Raw genomic sequence first — 21,060 nt, 5'->3', positions numbered from 1 at the left:
TCTGCTGTGTCCATATGACTTGCAAACCGTCCAACAGAATTTCTGAAGAATTGTTATAATTTCGCAACTCTTCAGTGTGAGCTTTTTGTACTTTGGGGTCACAGCCGTATTTAGCTGTTTCAGGAAAGAGGCAGGCTCGGGCTGTGTACATACCAGATATTTAAAGCACACGACTTCCCTCCCCCAAGGAATCCTGGTAAATGTAACTTGACACATTTGTATGCTGCGCGTTGTAGCTCTGAGGGGTAAAGCACAGTTCCCAGGATTCTTTGGGGGATGCCATGTGCTTTAAATGCACAGGGTGCATGCAGCCTAATAGTGACCGCTGTGCATGTTTGCTTGGGAGTCAGTTCCATTGTTTTTAAAGGGGCTTACACCCTGTTAAAGGGACGCGGGTGGCGCTGTGGGTTAAACCACTGAGCCTAGGGCTTGCTGATCAGAAGGTCAGCGGTTCGAATCCCCGCAACAAGGTGAGCTCCCATTGCTCGGTCCCTGCTTCCAACCTAGCAGTTCGAAAGCATGTCAAAGTGCAAGTAGATAAATAGGTACCACTCCAGCAGGAAGGTAAATGGCGTTTCCATGCACTGCTCTGGTTCGCCAGAAGCGGCTTAGCCATGCTGGCCACATGACCCGGAAGCTGTACGCCGGCTCCCTCGGCCAATAAATCGAGATGAGCCCCGCAACCCCAGAGTTGGCCACGACTGGACCCAATGGTCAGGGGTCCCTTTACCTTTACACCCTGTTAAGTGTGCTTACAGCTCCAGTCCGGGGCGCTCTTGCATATAGGAACAACCACAGTCAGAGGTCGGAAGGGTGTCCTCCTTAGTGGGCAGGCACTGGCTTGGCTTCCACGTTAATTGGGTGTTTATGTCCATGCAGCAACGATGTGGCCTGAAGCTCATCACCTAGAGTTCTGCTAGCTCCGCCTGACCCCTTAGGCTGCCGTGCTCACTTTGCCGTCTGTTGCCTGGCAACTGTGAAGAGCAGCACTCTGTATTTGCGTACCTGCTGTCAGGACCACATTCTTTTCTCCTTTCCTTTTTTTTTTTTTAATAATGAAAAAAGGCCAACGGCAAACACAAAGCGAATTGGATGGTCTCTCCCACTGTGCTGGAGCGGAAGCGCCGCTGAAGAGGCTGCACACCAGCTGGCTCGATGTGGAAAAGTGCCCAGTTCGTTGTGCGTGGTGTATGGGCTTCGGAATTATGAGCTGCAACCCGCCACAAAGAGAGCAGCCACTGGTGGCACTCTGTGGTTCACCCCCCTCAGGTATGGATGCCAGCTCCCCCCGCATCACCCATTCTGTGTGACTTTGGTGGTGGCACCATCTGGCTGCCACTCCCTTGCCAACTCTTGTCTGGGTGGCTGTCCTGCTGTCAGTAGTCACTATCGCTATGCTCCCCCCCCTCCCCAGGGACCCCCGTTAAGTATGACGTAGGCTCCAGCTGCCCAAGCATGGCTAATGGGAGGGGGGAAAGCAGTTTCCACTCAGTGGGAGATCAGGATGGCTTTTAATTATACATCAGGATGTTTGACAGCACTACTTTCCCCTTTTGCCTGTCTCTGGTGCACTCTGTCTTCTCTTTGTTCCCCCATCCCTCCCCTTGTTATCTCATGTCATCTGCCATTTTCTCAGTCGTCTGGTTATGATTCAACCCTTTGCCGCGCCCATCCTACACAAATATTTCTAGGCACTGCCTTCCCGTCCCTTTCCCCTCAGCCGAGCCTGTCTTTCCTCTATTTCAACCTCTCTATTTCCTCTCTATTTTTTGTGATTCTGAGGGCAGTTCTAAGGGCAGAACTGCTGACAAAGGGGAGAGAGAGTGGCCTTGCTACTTTAAACTCCCACCACCACCACCTTTTAAATAAAGCAACAACAACAACTGGATAAATGTCCCTGCTATTGAGTGGCAGGGTTCTGCCTCTTAAGCATTTAGAGGAAAAGGTGGGATATAAATGTAAGCTATAAGTAAATAATAAAGAAATAAAATACAGCTCCATCACAAAGTAGAGGAGGCTTGAGCTGGTATGAGTTGCTGTCTTTTGCATATTTCCACTGCGAGTGACTCCGAATAAGAGCCCATCACACTTGCACTGCTGCATCCTATGCAGTAACCACAGTAGAAATGTTTGCCGAGCATTTAGGGCAGAGATGGGAACCTATGGCCTTCTGGATGATGTTAGGCCTGCAGCTTCCATTAGATCCAGACCCCTTGGCCGATGGTCAGGGGTAATTGGAGTTGTGGTCCAGCAAAATTATGTGGACCACAGGCTCCCCATCCTGATTTAAAGGTTAAAATGAGCACCATCTTGTACTTTGAAGCAAACTTGGAGCCAGTCCTGTTTCAAAGCCAGGAACAGGGTATGTTCCATTCGGCTAGACCTTTCTGTTGTGTATGGACTTTCCAAGTGTTTCAATGCAACCCCATGTACACTGTGTAACAACAGTCTAAATGAGATGTTACTGGAGTGTGGGTAACCATGGCCAGGTGTGATTGCAGTTGGCACACCAGCTTGAACTGGTGGAAGGTGCTTTCTGCCACAGAAGTCACTTGGGCCTCCAAGGGTAAGGCTGACTCTCAGAGCACCCCTAAGCTGTGAACCTGATTCTTTTTGGTGAATGCAGCTCTATACAGAAGAAGCTGAATTCTACTTTCTCAAGTCAGGTGAAGCATCCACCAAAATGGTTTCATCATGTCCTCACTGAGCTTCTGCTTTATTGGCTGATTAGTTCATTATTGACTACACACCTCAATCTAGCAATTTACTAGCCTCACCTGAATCTGATGAAAAGGTGAAAGATTGGTTTCATCAGCTTATTGGTCTCCAAGATGATGTCAGAAGTTTCATGTAGATGAAACAAAATAGAATCTTGCAGATCCTCCAGTGTCGCCTTGCATCTTCTGGATAGAGCCATCAAGATAGAAATGGAAGCATGGTGCCCTTTGTCGCCATCCCAGAAACCTGGTCCAAAAGGTGTCCATACCTGAAGGAATCAGAAGAGGTGAAGGAGAATTTGATTATAGGGATTATGGCATAAATGTGCTGGCTTTAGATTTGGCAATTCTTAATGCAGAGTGGGAATGTCATTCTATTTATAATAATATAGTGAAATGATGGGTTGATTCTTTTAGCACAGAATCAGGATGATTTTAAAGCAAAGTTAAGACAACAGATGGCAGATTACCTGATTGCATATCAAAACAGGGCCCACCTATAGTGTTTTACCCTTTTCAGGCTTATTAAATCATTCAGTTTCTCTTGTCTTCTTTCCCTCATTCATTCACCGTAGGTAATGTAGGGACAGAGATGGATGCAGTTGGCATTCATTTTTTTCCGCACTGAAGAATGAAGTGTGTCTGGGTGGCATTTAAATGTTGAAGAAGCTGCTTCTTTTGTAGGCAATCTTTCCTAGCAGCTGCTGGTGGCATCAACTTTTAATTTGGAGAAGCTGACTTAAATGACCTATTCTAGAATGCTGGTACACCTCTGATTATAATGCCAGTTGGCATTTCAACAGGACACAGCAGGCGACGCATTCAAAGCACTATTCAGTCATACATACTGTATAACATTGCTTAACCCTTCCTTCTCTTGGCATAGTTCAGCTTTAAATGTGGAGTCTGGAATCGCTGGGTATCATCTTTGGATTTCTTCTCTCTTTGTTCTTGCATCTCTGTATTTCTAGTTGTTCAAAGAAACAGATTCTCTTTCTAAGCTTCACAGTGACCTTAGGAAGTTGCCTTATTAGGGAGCCAGACCATTGGCCACCCAGCTCAGGTGAGACTTACACAGGCACAGGTAACCTGCTGCCATCTACAATCCACACTGAAGTCCCTGGGGGGGGCATATCTTATTTTATTTTTTAATAATAATTTTTATTAGGGTTTATAGAGAGAAACACAAAGCTTAATATCAAATACCATTTTTATCCAAACTAAAATATTAATTTAAATAAGATAAAAACAGCGAGAGAGGGGGAAAGAGAGATATATATATATAAAGAAAAAGAAATAGAAAAGGTATTAAAAGAGAGAGAGAGAGAAATAAAGAAATTAAAGAACTTTAGATTCTTCATCTGTCTGCTATATAAAAACAATATTCACTTCATCCACCCCAATATAGCACCCTTTGGGTGGTGGGGAGTATTTTCCATAAATTAAATTGCAGCTCAGGAGTCCCAGTGTATGGAATACGCCGCTATATCTCGTTCATTGGTAATGCCATGCCTTTCTTAGAGGTGCAATTAAAAATGCGAGGTTCTGAAGCCACATGTACTGCAACCTCATTCTGGGCCATGCAGCTCTTCGGTGCATGCCCATCTTGTAAAGTGCAGGAAGTAGATTGTCTCTGAAATTTCACTTTTTAGAAACCCTGGCATGTACACCAGCCCAGAGAGTTGTGTGTGCTTAGAGTTCAGTGTTGCTCCCCCCCCCCCCACTTTTTTTTATTAAAAGGTTGATGCAGGCGCACCTCCACACAACTATTTAAATATTAAACGTCAAAATTCTTAACTGAAAAAACTCTGCCCTGTGCTTGCAAATAAGGATGTGATTTGGGTCAGGTTGTACGGGAGAACTGTGGTGTACTTAGCGTTCCTTTACTCTGTTTTTGCTGCCGGGTAAAGGATGCACCCCAGTTGGCTGCTTAGTGCGTGGTCAAAAACTGTTTCACAGTAATGAACGCTAACCATCCTCTGCAGCACTGGCAGCATTTTCCATTTGTGACCTCTAGCTGCTGAGAATTGTGCAGTTCAGAGCCTATTAAGGAGGAGTGACCTTTGTATGTCATTCCACAATCCACATTCCACATTTCTCTAGGTGGCTTAAAACCTCAAAATAAAGGAAAGAAACACAAAGTAAAACATAAATTCATTAAAAAGGGGGCGAGGCCTCAGTAAAACAGAACTTGGCACACACCCCAAAATAAAATAAAATAAAACTTAAGTTAGTTCAACAGATGGAATTCCATCACAGGTATGTTATTTACTAATATTTATATACTGCTAATCATTCAATCATCTCTAGGTGGTTTTGAATACTAATTTATTTGGTGAACTGTGAAGGTTTAGGGGAAGATTTGGGTTTTCAAATTAAGTACATCTATGCAGGTGCAGTTTTAGTAACTTTTAAAAAATGGTCCAACCATTGAGAGCATAATGAAGGATAAGATTTTGTTCTGCGGATTCATTCTGCCCTGCCCAAGGTTAAAACTAAATGTGAGGTGGGGGAAAGGATGCTAAGCCATTCTCACCATGGGAATCAACAGTGCAAGGGCAATGCAATGAATTAAGAAACAAAACAAAAACACCAAGATAGACAAGTCTGTAAAACCCCAGAATAAAAGCACAGTAAGTAGCATTATTACTACATGTCGGGCAATATATCTTGCAACCCACATGCGAGCAAGAAGCAGCAGTACTGCAAAATAACACTGATGTTGGATGCCATCTTGCATCAACATGACCAGTAGTCCAAGGTGATGGGAGCTGAGGACCAGCAACCACTGGAGGGGCCCATGGGGCTCTCTAGGGTTTCGTTTAGGCATCTTTCCCAGCCCTGCCTGGAGATACCAGGAATTGAATCTGGGACTTCTCCTGAGCTCGATATATATCCTTCCTTTGCTCCTCCTGCCAGGAAAGCTTAGCTATCCATTATCTGTAATTGCCTTAATCTTTTTAAAACGCACCTAAGGCCCCGGGTTGCATGAAATGGGTAGTGCTATGGGGAATAATAGCACAGTGTGTGAAGGTGGGATGCTGCTATCTTCTTTTGCAAAATAGTTTGCTGGCCAAGGGCATTGAGCGGCACCAGCGAGGCCCAGAATCCGAGATTCTAGCAGGGCAAGCCTCATGCTCAAGTTATACAATTGCCCGCAAATGGGATGCAAAACAACTGAGGAGCTATTTGGAAAAACCTTTCAAGCGAATCCACTCTACAGTTAGCCTAATGTCATCTTGGGTCGTGCCCATCATGTGAGTGCTATGTGGGTTTGTTTTCTGTAGGTGCCACTAAATTAAAAGCGCCACCACCAGAATGTTACTGCCAGCCGTGTTTATGTACTGTTCAGAAACACAAAGAGATGCTCTCTCTTCATAATGTGGAGCCTTTTGCAAGCAGATCGTTGTCTATAGAGAGACTACAAAGCAGCTACAGTACCTCTTTCCCCTCTAGTCGGCCCCCACTCCGTCAGTTCCTGCTGCCTGGATAATGTAGAAGGGGCCTGAGAGCACCATGATGGATTGCAGGGACCGTCTTCTGCTAGACACCTTTGATCTAGTATTGATCTGGCTGGACTGCCTGCCTAATGGATAAAAATGGTTTTCCCTCTCTGCTCAGCATCTTCATAGGCTTCCCAACAAGAGCAGCAGGGCAGTAATTCTCCCTGGGTTTCTTCTAGAGCATTGGCTTCCCTCTGGAGACATCTTGACAAATGCTGAGGCCACACTTCTAACACAACTATTGTTCCACTGGAAGGGAGGGGTGGTCAAGGAGCTACTAAAATAGTTCTTTGAAATAAATGGGCACAAAGTCCAAAGCAGGACGGGGCAGCCTCCTAATAACAAAGATTAAGATATGGTTAATTCCACCCAACATGACTGCGTCCTTGGCATCCTGAATGTTCGTACCTTGTTGCAGTTGCTTGGGATCCCACAGCTGTTGCGTGAAGGCCTCTGTGAGCATGGCAGGGGGATGTGGGTAGTGGTGGTATCTACCAGTGGTAGTGGGAGCAGGTCAAAGACTGCTGGAGAGAACAATCCAGCGAAGCAGATAGAAAGATGGTTCTCCATGATCTGACAGACCATGAACAGCTGCCATTGTAGCATTGGTCAGAAAAGTGCAGGCCTCAATGAGTGCTCCACACAGCAGGCCTAGAAGAGGACTGAAAGAGGCCACAGTCTCGTTTGGAGACTAAACCTTTCTCACCCTCTTGAATACGTGACTGGCCATATAGCACTGAGCCTCTGCCTAAGCCTGTGACCTGCCAACGATCCCCAGCGGGTGGTTACCTGGGTAGAAAGAGCCGGTTTGGGATAGGCCTGACAAGGGGGCATTTCCCTGGAAAAACTTGTAAGTTGCCAATAAAGGATCCACATTGCTAGATATTGATGGATAGAGCTAAGAGCCTGGTCAAGAGCTTGCCCTGGGTGCTCAGACTCTACTGGGCAAGGTTCAAAGTTATTGTATTCATTTACAGTGCCCTTATTAACATGGGGGCCAGATGCCCCAAGGACCATCTAGTTCCTTATATTCCCTGCTAGATCATGGAGGGCTTCCATGGGGGTCACTACTAGTGGATCCCTCATGGCTCTGATGCCTGGCTTGTATCCAGCAGGAGCTGTGCATTCAGCATTGTGTGTCTGGTGCCTTTATTATACACTGGACAGCTCAGTTGGTTAGAGCATGGTGCTGATAACATCAAGGTCGTTGGTTTGATCCCCATATGGGACAGCTACATAGTCCTGCATTGCTAGGGGTTGGGCTGGATGATCCTTAGGGTCCCTTCCAACTCTACAATTCTATTATTCTAAGCTTCTGGAGAATGCTGAAGATGTGGCTGTTTACCCTGGATTTTGACACTTGAGGTAAATGTTTTTAGAACCCACCTTATTTTTATGGTTGTAAGTTGTTTTACTATTCGTTTTAATGCAGTAATCTGCCCTTGGACCGCAGAATGAACTTCTGTATGCTTTAAAGTAGGGTTGTATTCCCCCCCCCCTTTGATTTTACTGTTTTATCTTTTGTAAACTACTTTGAGGTTTTTAACAAAATCAAGTGATGCATAAATTTTAAACGACTAAAATAAAATTGTTGCCCCCTATTTTGTGGAACCCCCTTCTAGTTGGGCAGAGCCTTTGTTGAACTTCCAGCACCTACTGAATATGTTTTTTAAAAATCCCAGCAGGGATTTAATAAATTTAACTGATTTTTACCTTTTCTGCATTGTATTTCTCATGCTTTGTTTCACTACGTGTCTCAACATATCTTAAATAAAGGATGTGGCGGCTGTGGGGTTGGGCTGGTGTGAGTTTTAGTCCAATGCCATCTGTAGGACCACAGGTTCCTCACTTCTGAGTTAAATTTTCTATAGTCGTATAATTTTTCCTCACCCTAAGGCACTCTGTCTGACTTTGGGATGTTCCTTCCACACTCTTTGCTGTCTTCCCCTCCCCCCCCCCATTCCAAATGGTTCCGTTAGTGTTTGGTTCCTTGGGAAATAAGAGCCAATCTAGTAAAGAGGGACTTGTTTGCATCTCTGTGCAACTGGGGTCAGAGCATGACCTGCAGGAGAGAGAGCAGGTGGACCCTTGCCCAGGCTGATGTTGTGGAGCACTGGGTCTAAGATTGATCTGGGGTACCAGAAGCAGTTGAGGGGAGGGCATACCAGGTGTGTTGCTTTCCACTGCATTGATTTGCGGAAGAAGCACCATTAAGTGCAAATCCATCTTAATTTATTTTTAAGACATTCCTATGTCCCGTTCCACATTTTGCTTTGTTAGATCTCTGCGTGAGCTCCAGAAATTGCATCTTAAAGCTCAACATATTTTTTCCCCCCAAGGCGTTTTTCAAAGAGATCTTCTAAGGAGTGCATTTCCCTTCAGAAACATTGAGCAGGATGCTGGTGGCGCATGGGATCAGAATACAAATAGCCTGCTTGCTTCATGTTTGCTGAGTAACTGCTCAGTTGCTCAGGCGATGTGTGAGCAGAGTGGCGTTCTCGCCCCCCCAACAGTGCTTTGAAAAGCTGCATGTGGATGTGAGTGTTAATCATGGCTGGATAGTCATATCTTTCCTGGGTTCAATGCACAGATCCTGCTCTGAAGGCTGATCCCGGCCTCTGTATGCAAATGGGAGTGTAGGTAGAAAAACCCCTGCATACAAGCCCATTGCCCCTAGATGGGTACCCTGTGCAAAACTCTCATCTCACAGGACTTTATATAGTTCGGGAGAGGTTGTTTTGCCAACATGTGCCGAATGGGATGGACAGATGCACACACACATGAGTCTGATATTTTTTCTGTGGGTTTATTCTGAAGCAGATGTTCCCTTGAGAATCAGGGCATGAAAAAACTCTAGGTGAAACTTCAGCCAGCCATACATACATCTCCCTCCTTGTGAGTTCAGTGCACCAACTTAGCAGTTGCAAAAGAGCAGAGGTTGGCTTGTTCAAGTTTTTGCATTCAAATTAAGAAGGAGCAAATTTAATTTCAGTTTCTCTGAGAGTGGAAGTTCTAAGCTTATTTATATGTAATATATATGTGTGTGTATATTTTGAGGATAGTAGCCAACCTCTAAAAATGGATTTGGGGTTGAATCATTAAGTGGTCCACCAAGACCCTCAGTAATTGTGTGATATATATTCTGCTATTGACTCTTAAATAGATCTGCTTGAAACATGAAGCCTGCTTGCATGGCTGAGACTGATGTGCCTGCCCACCAGCCTGGAGGAAATGTGCAGTCTTGTCAGCATGCTCCAGTCCGGCTATAGAAGTAATAACCCCTGCTGGATGCCAGTTTTCAGTTTTGCATGAGAGTAGTGTAGGCTGCCTCCCTTTCTTCTGCCTGCATATTAACCTGCAGGCATGAGACGGTTCTGGGGTATGGAAACTCTTTGTATCCTATGCTATCAATGTATCATTGATTCTTCTTAGTTCTTCTCTTGCTTTCTGATGACTCTAGGCTGGGTGACTTTGTCTCCTTCAATATTATGTTTGCATGGTCTATATTGACAGCTTGAGTGTGTGTGCGTTTAGCTGAAATATGGATTGTATTTTAGTATCCCATTGTTCATTTTTACAGAATTTTGTACATATTAACCCGGTGTTTTCTTAAGGACTGAATAAAAAGTTTGTAGCTTTATTATAGCATCTTTATGGCCAGATATTTCCCCCTGTATGGTGTTGGGTTGTTGTTTTTTTGTCATGTTTGGATGATGATGTTAGACTCTCTAGACTTCCTTTTGGAGGGAAAAGAAGGGTATGGATGGATGGATAGATAGATAGATAGATAGATAGATAGATAGATGATAGATAGAAAGAAAGATAGATAGATATAGATAGATGGAAGGAAGGAAGGAAGGAAGGAAGGTAAAATGCATGTTGGAGAAGCTCAGGTTTGCAAGTTGTCCCTGTCTGACCACCAGCAGCTTGCAGCTTCTTTATGGCTTTTTGTCTCAGAAAATATGAGTGACTCTCTAAAAACTTGGGGGGTAGGAGAGCTGAAAATAATGCCAATATATTTCACAACTGGCTACAATACGCCCCTTTGGGTTCAGAGGGTACATGGGTAGATGAGTCTAAAAACCCCAGGACACAAATTTTCACAGCCCTCTAGCGGCTGTGGAGGCTCATTTGTAACCAGAAGTAATGTATTTAGCATTAAATCTGGAAGTGTATACTCGATTCTGACCAAACTAAGCCTCCTGGTGTATATTTTGCTCTAGGAGACTTAGTTTCCCTACCCCACTAATGTGTTTTTTACTGCAGTTTATGAAAGCAAATATTAATAAAGGAATTAAGTCCTCCAAAACATGTGTCTGCTTTTACTGTAGTTTCTTCTTCAGAGGACAATTTCAGGGGAGCATGCTTGTGTGTTCTGCTTGGTGGAATTCACAGGTGGCTGAGAGCATCCTTTTAGAGGGAAACCTCTATCAGCTATCAAGCAGGATACTCACAGAATAGGGGGGGGGATGCATTATAGCTATACTATGTGCCTAAACCTGCCTCAAAACTCCAATGATATTGATCCTGGGAAGCAAGCCACCCTAATAGCCTTTCTCGTAGTTTACTGCGGGCTGGCTCTGTACATATTCCATTGCCAGAACCTTTCCATTAACTCTTGTGCAAATGCACCAACAATAGTCATTCAAGGTCTAACTCCTTCACAGCAGAATGGAAATATAAACACAGAATTGGAAAAAAAAGGAATGTACAGTGCAAAACAGAACTATTTAAGAACCCAGATATTCACATACTTATGTTTTGATGCTGAGACTATTGTCAGTTTTATTACAGGACACATTAAGTACATTTAAAGTAAACCAGATATTGGTTCAATTCACTAATTTGTTTGGAGGATTTGTAATACGCAATAGGCTCATATGCTTGTTCCTTCTTGCATCCTCCCTTTGTATCCCAGTTTTCTCTTCCATGATTTGGGGTCAAATGTACTATGATGTCTACATGAATCAAGCAAACTATGGTGATCATTAACATGGAATTGCCTCTGAAACATGGTTTGCAAACGTACTTTGAAGCATGGTTTCAGATGGTGATTTCAAGGCAATTCTTGGTTAATACTAACCATAGTTTGCTCAATTTGGTCATCATGGCAAACTGCAGTTACTCTAAACCCCTAAAAGGAGTGCATGCACAGTTAGTTAGTTGATATGGATTGCTATTGTGGGATCTGAACTGAGTTTGCAAATCAAATTACAAAAGAAACTAATTTGCATTCCTTATGATTTATGTTCTTTCATGTGCAATGGCTGCTGCCAAAAACTGTATGTATGCAGTCTTGGGGAAAATGGAAGAACTACAGGGAAAATGCAGGGAAACAACAACTGGATTATTATGTCATCATAATGGCTCAGAAAAAAAGAAGATGAACAAATCATGGCTATTCCAGAATAAATACTAGTGTGGAAGTAACCAGAAGTGGAAATCATGCAAGTACTGAATACATGATGTATAGAAGTTCTAAATAATCAATCCTCCATGAGTCTAGATGCTGAAATAGATCCAGCATGAAATTTGAGTTTGACTGTAGACACCAGTAGTTGTATGTTCCTGGCTGATCCTACCATTAGCTGAGTGAGGTGGCTGCCTCAGGCAGCAGATGCTGAGGGTCAGGAATAAGAACAGCTGAGTGTACTATGCAGCCTGCTCTGTGCTCCTCAGCTAGCCTGCTGTTTTGGCTGCATGCAGTGAAGGACATTATTTTGTCACCAGTGTGGACATAAGATGAAACTACCAGTCTGATACATGGAACAGGGGAGGCAAAAATGCATTGGGATGGGCATGCTGTTGAATAATGGGAAACACATTCAATATACAGTTTCCTCCCTCCCTCCTCAATTTCTGCATTATTTGTCCCAGCAATCTGTCAGCAACAGAGACAAAGAGAGAGAGGATGTTGTTTGTCAGCTTCATGAAGCTCTGGATTTCTGGAGCATCTCTGGGGAGCAAGCATCAGGCAATGCCTTGTAGAATTCAGCAGCCAATTAGGATCCTGCATCAGCCCCTTATCCTCTACTGAACTGGCTAGAGCTGCTCTATAAATATCCATAGTTTGGTTTGGATTGGCTCTTTGGTTCATCTTTTTTCTCCCTTTCACAATAAGCAGTCTCTAATGAGAATGCATGAGGAGCAGGGGCTTAGTGGCTTCCAAAGTTACGGTTCCTTCACATTCATGTTTTCCTACAGATTACAAAGCCATACAGAAGGCAACAGGAGGGTTTAAAAGAGAGTGGGAATGTTTTCAGTTAAGATGACTTTGGATTCTCTTCAATTATGAGCACTAAAAATCTAACACGGCCTTCTCCAACTTAGCACCCTCAACATGTCAAAACATGTAGTCCAAAGACTACATCTCCCATCAGCCCCCGTACTGGCTGGGGCTGATGGGAGTCGTAGTCAAAAGCACCTGGAGGGCACCAGGTTTGGTGAGGCTGATCTAGCACAATGAGGGAGGGGGGAACATTCCAGATCAAATGAGTTTTTAACTGGTGGTGTAGTGGATTAATGCAGAGTCTCCCCCCTCTCTCATTATTAGTGCATTGCATGAAAATGCAAGAGATTGTCAGTTCCTCTCTCTCCATTCCCCAGCCTCAAGAGACCTGCCTTTTCTCCATTGAAAGCATGCTGTTCACTCACATCTGCAATCCTTCAATCCATCTTTCCTGCTGGTCTCCTGAGTACCACGAGAGCAGCAGGAAGGTTGGTATAGAGAAATTGCTCTTGGGCTTGGCTTTATGAGTTTCCAAGCATCCCCAGACACACCCAGGCAGCTTTCTCCTATTTCCAGAGGTTGGCAAATGCAATTTTGCTTGCAAAGCAGGGATTTTTCTTCTTTTTCTTCTTCTTCTTCTTCTTTGCTTCTACCTTTAGAGGTTTTAGAGAGCAGGGTGGACAAACTGGTGCCCAATCCAGACACATTAGAATCATGGACTTCTGTTTTTGTGGCAGCTCCCAAACCTGGTAACATTTTAAAATAGCTTCTCAGCATGAAGTGAGAAATGGCTTATCAAGAACCAATGAGATGGTTCTTTCAGTCCTTTTTATATCTGTGCCTCTTCCTCCTTCTCTAGCCACAGCATCATGCCCCCCTCCCACCTGGATTTTTGCCCCCCTACAACAGCCAGTCGGCATTCTGTGTCCAGTGACCACACTCTGTTCTCAATGGGCTGTTTTTTGGGGAGGGGGAGGTTCTTTTCTTACTTATTTATAAGGCCCCATCTGTACTATACATGCTTTGGGGGAAGCCACAACTGTTTAATATGATACTGCTTTAAATTTATGTTGTGGAAGGGGCCTAAGAAACACTACCTCTTTCCCATGTGTTGGTGCTGCCATTTTGGCTGCATCAGTGTGGACACTCTCTTCCTGAATATCAGAAATGAATTATATGACTAGTGCCTTTTTAAATGTATGTTGATGCACAACCAGATGCCTTCATGTGCCCCAACTGCAACAACATATGCCTCTCCCATATTGGTCTCTACAACCACAGCAGGTGCTGCAACCTTCCAGCAGTTTGACTTCACCCCTCCATTGTCTCCCAAGACAGATGTATGCCAGCAACAAGTGATGCTGCATACTGAGAGTGTCTGTAGATATTGTATCTCGCAGCATTGTGAGGAAGGGAAAAAGACTTTGGCTTCCTATTTTTGCACATCTTCTGTATCTTCCAAAGTTGGGGTAGCTTTTCCATGGTGAAATGCATGAGTTACTAACCCGCAATGGTTATGTTCTACTGTTGGCTCATGCCAAAGGCCTCTCTAGTTCAGCATCCAATTCTCACATTGGCCAACCAGATGCCTCACAAGCCCACAAGGAGGACCTGAATGCAAAATCGTTCTCCCCACTTGTAATTCCCAGCAACTGGTATTCAGAGGCAAATTACCTCCTACAGTGGATGTAGGAGGAATGCTAAGGTGTTAAGCTGGTTGGCTTTGAGCCACAGAGAGCAGCTCTGAGGGGAAATATGGTCTCTCTCCACCCCTTTCTTTCAGCTGGGATTCTGATAGGGGTGGGGGTGAGAGAAAATTTTACTAAAGACCCTCACACTCCTTCTGGTGTGAGCTGAACACCAGGGTGCTCATTAAACCTAAAGACGGATCCCATCTCTTCAGAAGGCACACCATGGAGGGAATTAGCATACTTAATTAAGACTCCCGATGAATGGCATTGTAAAGTTTCTTAATTAACAAATGTGCCCTCGGGGCAGGGGGGTGGGTCTTAAACCAGGTTTGCTTTAAATGTTTCTCTTTTTAATGTGCATTTTGTAATCAGGAAATCAGCTGGGGTTTTGTTTGTTTTTTGTTTTTGGATGGGTATACGGAGAAGTGTTTTCTGTGGAGATACCTAGGTATGGAAGTGTGGCAAGAGAAGAGGAGGTCCCGTGAGTCTCTTCGAGGCATCTGTTCTAGAGAGTTCTCATAGTTTGGGTTTCTTACTTGAATTGCCTGGCTTCAATCCATCATCTCCTGAAAAATACAAAAATACCATATGTTGTGTAAGAAATGTATAACTTCCATGCCTGGCCCCTGAAGCTCTGCATGTAATGTCCCAGTGGCCTTTCATAGAACAGGTTTGCATGCACACTTCCCAGGGGGGTCAGCACTGGGCAGATTTCCAGCTTGTGAGATCTACTTTGTTTTTTAATTCAACCCAAAGGTGGAAAAGACAAACATTTAGAATTAAATAATTCTGAGCCCAGGAGCTTGTTTTGAATGGAGCTTACAGTCTTTCTACACACAAATTCACTGCTGCCTTGACTCCCAGCTTTCTTCATTTCTGCAGTTTGATTTAAAGGGGGGGGGGGAGTTGTTGTTTCTGTTGCCCTAGTTACTCAACTGGAAATCAGAAGTCCCTTCTGATCTGCTTCGAAACACCCAGAGATCTAGTAGCAGACTGCAGTCTACCTTCTGCCCAACCCTGATATAGGTGGCCAATAACTTGTAGACATTCAATGAAACTGAATATTGGACAATTCAAGACAGATTCATAGAATCATAGACCATGAGAGAAAGAAGCTAACACTTCCCCCTTGAACCTCTTTCCCTGATGACACCCCCCCCCCAACCTGCTGCTTTTTGCTTTGATAGGAAGCACATGGATGCATTTATATGGTTTTAGAAGGGCGGAATGAACAGCACATGGAGTGAAGTTAGAAGGTACCTCGAAGGTCATCCAGTCCAAACCCAAGCAATACAAGAATCAATAATTTTGTGTCAGTTTAAGGAATTTGTACTCTACCCTTCAACAGATTCACATGGCTACTTAACAAAAAGTTTTAAAAAATACAAAAAAGCAAACCTAAAAGGCAAAGGGTGAACTGCGGCACAGTTCCCAGTTCAAATTGCCTATGTCCCCTACCACCACCAGATTGCTATTTGTAGAAGTTTTTTTGTATCTCTGCTTCTTTGTTGTCACATCCACCTGGGCCTTGAGTGCCCCAAAGAATGTCCATCCTGTGTTTGGATGACGACTCTTGTATTATTGGTGGTCACAGCGTCCATTATTTTAATTGCATCTCTGTGGCTTTTGTGTGTTTCCTCCCCTGCCCCTCTCCAGTTGGGAAGACGTCGTTGATCACAAGGTTTATGTATGACAGCTTTGACAACACATACCAGGTGAGTTTCATCGCCTATGAGGCGCTCAACTGCATGATGCATGGTAATAGTAAATAACAAAAGTTTCCCAGTGTTTTGGATAGCCATGTCACATGACCAAGGCTGCAAAATAATAATAATGCTCCCCTCTTTTTCTTTTTGACAAATGAGCAGAAGAGGAGTAGCAGAATTCAAATCTGAGCATTGTTCAGCTTTTGATCACCTGCACCTATCAGCGTAGATGTAGCCTCAACTTCCCTGTGCTTTCTTCTTCTGGTTTAACCTTGCCACAACCCCAGAAAGGCACATAGGCCCATGGCTTCAGTTGGTTCAGCTCTGAAATAAGCCAAGCCATTTCTCCCAAAAGTCAGGAAATGGACTCAGTCATTTCTGAGCTAATCTGAATCTGACCTCGTCTCCTGCCTTTCTTCTTGCTGGCATGGGCAGTGTTGGCCTAACAGCAGTAGCAAGAAACTATATGGAAACAGAAGGGTGGTTGTTTCTGCTCTCCCCCCCCCCCCCCGCCTCCTTTCTGGTGCTTGACACACTGTAAAGCAATATGACAGAGGATAGAAAGCCCTGGTAGCCTCTGAGAAATGTATTTGCTTGGGGATGTGACCTGCAGCCATGATCCCAGTCACTCATGCATCCACTGAGTCTACACACTTGCAAAACATTTGAATTGGTCTGTTTGCTGACCAAGGCAGTATTTGTTCAAATGGAAACAATACTGTACTCTTAAAAAAAGATCACGCTCCCTGTTGCAAAGGAGAGGCCATTCTCCTAGGATGAGTCCCCAAATGGGATGATTATCCATGGCAAGGACAGCGACATCAGTCTTGCAGGCTGCATCTGTTCACTGGAACAGGAAAATACACACCGAATGAGTGAGCTCTCCCCATGGATGATGCAACCCACGAAGCTATTGTACGTTACACAAAAGGCTGGTTTCTTGCTCGGCCATCTTCAAGGGTGTGGAACTGCAAAGGTGCCCACGTTGCTCTCTATAGATGAGAATTTGAGCCCCTCGGTCTGCCTGCAATAAGCTTTGCTCTTCCTCAGGGTGATTCAAAATTATGTTTCTTGGCTGCCAGCAAATAATTCTTCCATCAATCTGAATGTTTGATCTGCTCATGCATTGTTCAACAGTTATCCATTACTGTATCAGTTTTGCAACTGTTAATATGCTTTCTTTTTGCACTCTGCTGGGTACGACTCCCGGAAAGAAATGCAGATTAATTTCATGTTTAAAAAACTTAAATGATTCACCAGGTGCTTCCACTATGCACCTGAATCCTAATTTAGTTATTGTGGGTTGACATTCTATTGTGCCAATCATTATTGAACCGTGGAGCAGTAAAATGTTAGCCCATATTGGGAAAAATGGGACCTTGGACACATTGTGAAGCAATTGGTTGACTATGTTGCTACCAAGGCTAGCATAAAGAACTGCAGCAATCATTTCTGGCAATATTTTGAAGGCTTCTAATGAAAGAATCCACAACATGTGGGGTGTGACCAGAACCCCATGCAGTATGAGGGTGCTGAGACCCACCTCTTCACCAAGATCCCTTGGGACTGCCCTATTTACAGTACAGATTTGAGATTAGTCTTTGTACCAATTTCAATACAATACCCTCAGGCAAATAATTCTAGGAATTACAGTGTGGTGAGGTACTGAGAATTACCTGGTGGAGAGCCTCATCCTGCCAGCTCCTACAGGTTCCCTGGAACGACCAGTTTATTATATTTTTATGCCTCATGCTATTTCAACCCTCATTTTAGGGCCTTTTCATGGGTGTGAACCAAGGAATTTACAATCCTTGCAGATCTGTAAATGCTTTGCATGCCAGGAGATGTTGTTGTGCTTCCAAGTTGGTGCTTTTTCTTTTTTAACCTTTCAGGCTCTTGCAATTTTCTTGCTGCAGTGGAAAGTGAGGTTTTCTTCAGACTTCTTATGTAGCACCAAAGGGCAGTTTTTGGGTTCTGAAACGCCTCCTTGATCCTTGCTTGTGCTCCTGGCAGTGCTGGTTCCAGGTCTGAGGTGACTCTGGGCGGTGGGCCTCCTGTTCGTCTGATGGGCCTCCTGTTCTGTCAGTAGCTCATGGTGGGCTTACCTGGTTACAGCCACGGCGGCAGCAGCACTCCAAGCAGATCTGGGCAACTGGGTCTTGCCACCCTTTCAGTTTCTTACAACATCCCAGTGTGGCACTAAGCCAAGAGCATTGTGGGAAGCCAAGGCTGCATTCAGACAAGGGGATTGTTGCATTAGGTTTCCTGGTTATAATATTACAGCTTCTGCCCCATATGCTAACTTTTCTAACATGGGAAAATAGGAATCTCTAACAGAGAATTCTCTCTTTTTTCTGGTGCTGTCACTGACTTAGAAGGGAGGACAGTCACTCAGAGAAGCTGGGAAAGCTGCTTTAATTGCCCACTTCACTTCCATTTCCCCCCTGAGTGTTGTTTTTCTTCATCTCTGGGTTGGGGAGCACGTTCATCACCTCCCAGAAGGATGCCATTCCTGCAGCAGCGCTCTTACGCTTTACGATTTGAAACGGAACACGTTCCATTCAGGCTAAAAGGTGATTGGCCTTCAGCAATTATTTCCTCTCCTGCATTGGGCTTAAAGAGCCACCTGACTCAGTCAGTGTTGCAATTTAGTGAGGTAAACAAACACCCCATTCACCTCTTGACAAGCAATTTAAAATGCATCACAGGAGCAGCACTGCATGAGCACACGAGATGGATTCCCTCGTTAAAGACTGCTGCAATTTCCACGATAGCCTTCTTGGGCCCTACAACAACAACAAAAAGAAATAAAAAAAGAAATACCTCTGCACTCAAGAATTCTCTTCCACCTTTCCAAAAGCTCCTTCTTGCCTGGTTGCTACTGGTGACCAGCAAATGACTTTGCAAAAGTATAATATTTCCCATGCCCAGTGTATTTGGAGAGGAAGAGTTTTTATTTCATGCTATGTGTGCTTGGCGTCTGTCAAGCTAGCAAGCGGTTGGCATAAAGGAGGAAGCATGTAGGATTCAAGGAAGGGATATGCCTAAAGCCTAATAAAGTAGACACAACCTGAAATATCTAATCTCCCCATTAAATGTGTTATTTCTTTTTTGGCTGCCTCAGGCCAGTTCAGACATTGATAATGTAGTCTCCAAGTGCCCCGAAAATGCCACCATCATCACAAAACCCTTAATCCATCACGGCTTCTCACTTTGTCACTTAGAGTCCCAAATTCCTCCCCCTCACTTTAAAAAAAAACCCTCAGATCTTTCTCCACCTTTTCATTTATTGCTCCTTCCATCTCCTGGCCAGGGAAAGAGAGAAGCAGCAACCTACTTTGGGTTCTCATTTGCACACTCAGCACAACGGGGAGGGTCTGCTCTTTTCCCAAACCTTAGGTCCCTGCCCAGTTTCTTTGCATTGCCGCCTCACCTTTAGTTGCTAGTTTCATTTGGAAAACTGAAATTTGGGAACCTCCCTGTTAAGTTGTGGGTGAACATATCAGACGACACAGCGATTCTTCAAACAGCTCTTGTTTATTCACAGTCCAGAACAGAACTGAACTGAAGGGTTCAGTCAGCCTGCTTATATAGAGCTCCAGTACAACGTAACTGTAACAATTTTCTAAAACTATCCAATCACTGAAAGTCACTTTCGATCCCTTATTTGCATAACTATCTACAGTTTCCCCCTGCTGGCCCAGGGTGAGAACTCCAGTACATAACACTCCCCATATCCCTCCCAGCAATGCTGGTAATCAGGAGACCCAGTGCTTTCTACATTAGAGAGGTCTAGCCCACCCCAACAAACTACAGTTTCTTGGAAAGAAGGAATGACAATTGTAGTTTATATCTGAAGTGCAGAAAAACTAATGCATGAATCTCCACACCACCATCCCTCACATATTTACTATTTAATTCAGAATGCCTGCAGAGGACCATATTTTGCCCATGTTTTAAATCTGAGCATTGCATTGGATGTCTATTTTGTAAGACATCTTGATAAGGCTTGGCCTTGAAGGGCAAGGCATTTTTATATTAATTCTCGGTTAAACGTAGAAGGGAAAGCAGCGATGGGCCATTTGCAATGTTGAATGAGTCTCCTGTCCAATATCGGCCTGACATTTTTGCATCGCAAACTAATCAAAGCAGGAGTTGCTTGACGACTTGTGTTTGAAAATGCCTGTTCCTGTTGCTTAAGGAAGGTTAATGCAAAAAGAACTCTTGAACAGGGTCTTCAAACGGTTCCAGCTTAGGCTCATTTTGACGCTGATCTCATCTGGCAGGGATTTCACACACGAATTGTCGTGCTAGTCTGACTAATGCAGCATGTGTGTACCAGCAATGGCGGCCAGACAAATGCCTCTAGGATGCTCATAAGCAGAGCCAGTTGACAATAGCCATTCCCTGCTGTTAATCTCCAGCATCTGGCATACATGTGAGCCCTGGCATATGAGCATATAAATGAGTAAATGCACTAGATAGACACTAAAAGCTTTTTGGCTCATAGCCTTTGCCCTTAACCACTGTGTTACAGTGGATCTCACTGTGTGTTAGCTCCTTAAGGCTGCAGTCTAAACGCCACTAACCTGAGAATCGGTCCCATTAAATTCAGTAGGACTCACATCTGAATAGACCTGGTTAGGGCTGCATTGTAAGTTAGTAAGACTCATAATCTTTCCCCAATTCCAGGACGTTTTTCAACAGTGAGGATGCTTTAGAGACAGGATGCCTTGTTCTGGGATAGGGAGTTGGACAAGATGCTTCATTTGGTGCCTTTGAATTCTGAGTTTTGCAGAGAGATGCTGAGATTAGCTCTAGATGTCTGTGTGTTTGCCGGTTCCTTCCCCGCTAGCTGATTCTGAGCTGGTATTTGGACTACAAATCAGCAACTGGGAAATCCAAAGTTTCATTTTAAAAGGGGGTGGGGAGGCTAAGCCTTTAAGATTGCAAAAATAATCTTAATATGTGCAGGTGATGCCTGGTGAAGTCTCCTGAAGACAAAAGAGGCCAAGATGCGGTGGACCCTCAGTGGCTGAACCATGTCCCATCTCCTCAATTAGCAGAAGGAAATTACTTATGCTAAATGAAAAAATGTATACGGAATTGCCTAATTTCTACACTATGCAGAACCTGGATGTTCTGGTTTCAGATTTTTTATATTTTCATATAAAGAGCCCTATGTTTGCTCTTCTGATGTGTATTTCCTTCAGG

General features: G+C 44.1%; 1 protein-coding gene across 1 annotated transcript in view; it reads left to right on the top strand.

The window, feature by feature from the left end:
- Positions 1-21,060, top strand: part of RAB6B (RAB6B, member RAS oncogene family) — a 56,466-nt gene that overhangs the window by 12,655 nt on the left and 22,751 nt on the right. Inside the window, exon 2 of the mRNA XM_083443408.1 lies at positions 15,797-15,855. Within this exon, the coding sequence (XP_083299534.1) occupies positions 15,797-15,855 (59 nt within the window). The remainder of the gene's footprint in view (positions 1-15,796; positions 15,856-21,060) is intronic.

This window comes from Podarcis tiliguerta, assembly GCF_965153285.1.
Source record: "Podarcis tiliguerta genome assembly, chromosome: 5".
NCBI classification, from domain to species: domain Eukaryota; kingdom Metazoa; phylum Chordata; class Lepidosauria; order Squamata; family Lacertidae; genus Podarcis; species Podarcis tiliguerta.
The sequence above is the reverse complement of the archived record's forward strand: the minus strand, read 5'-3'. Positions and strand labels throughout refer to the sequence as shown.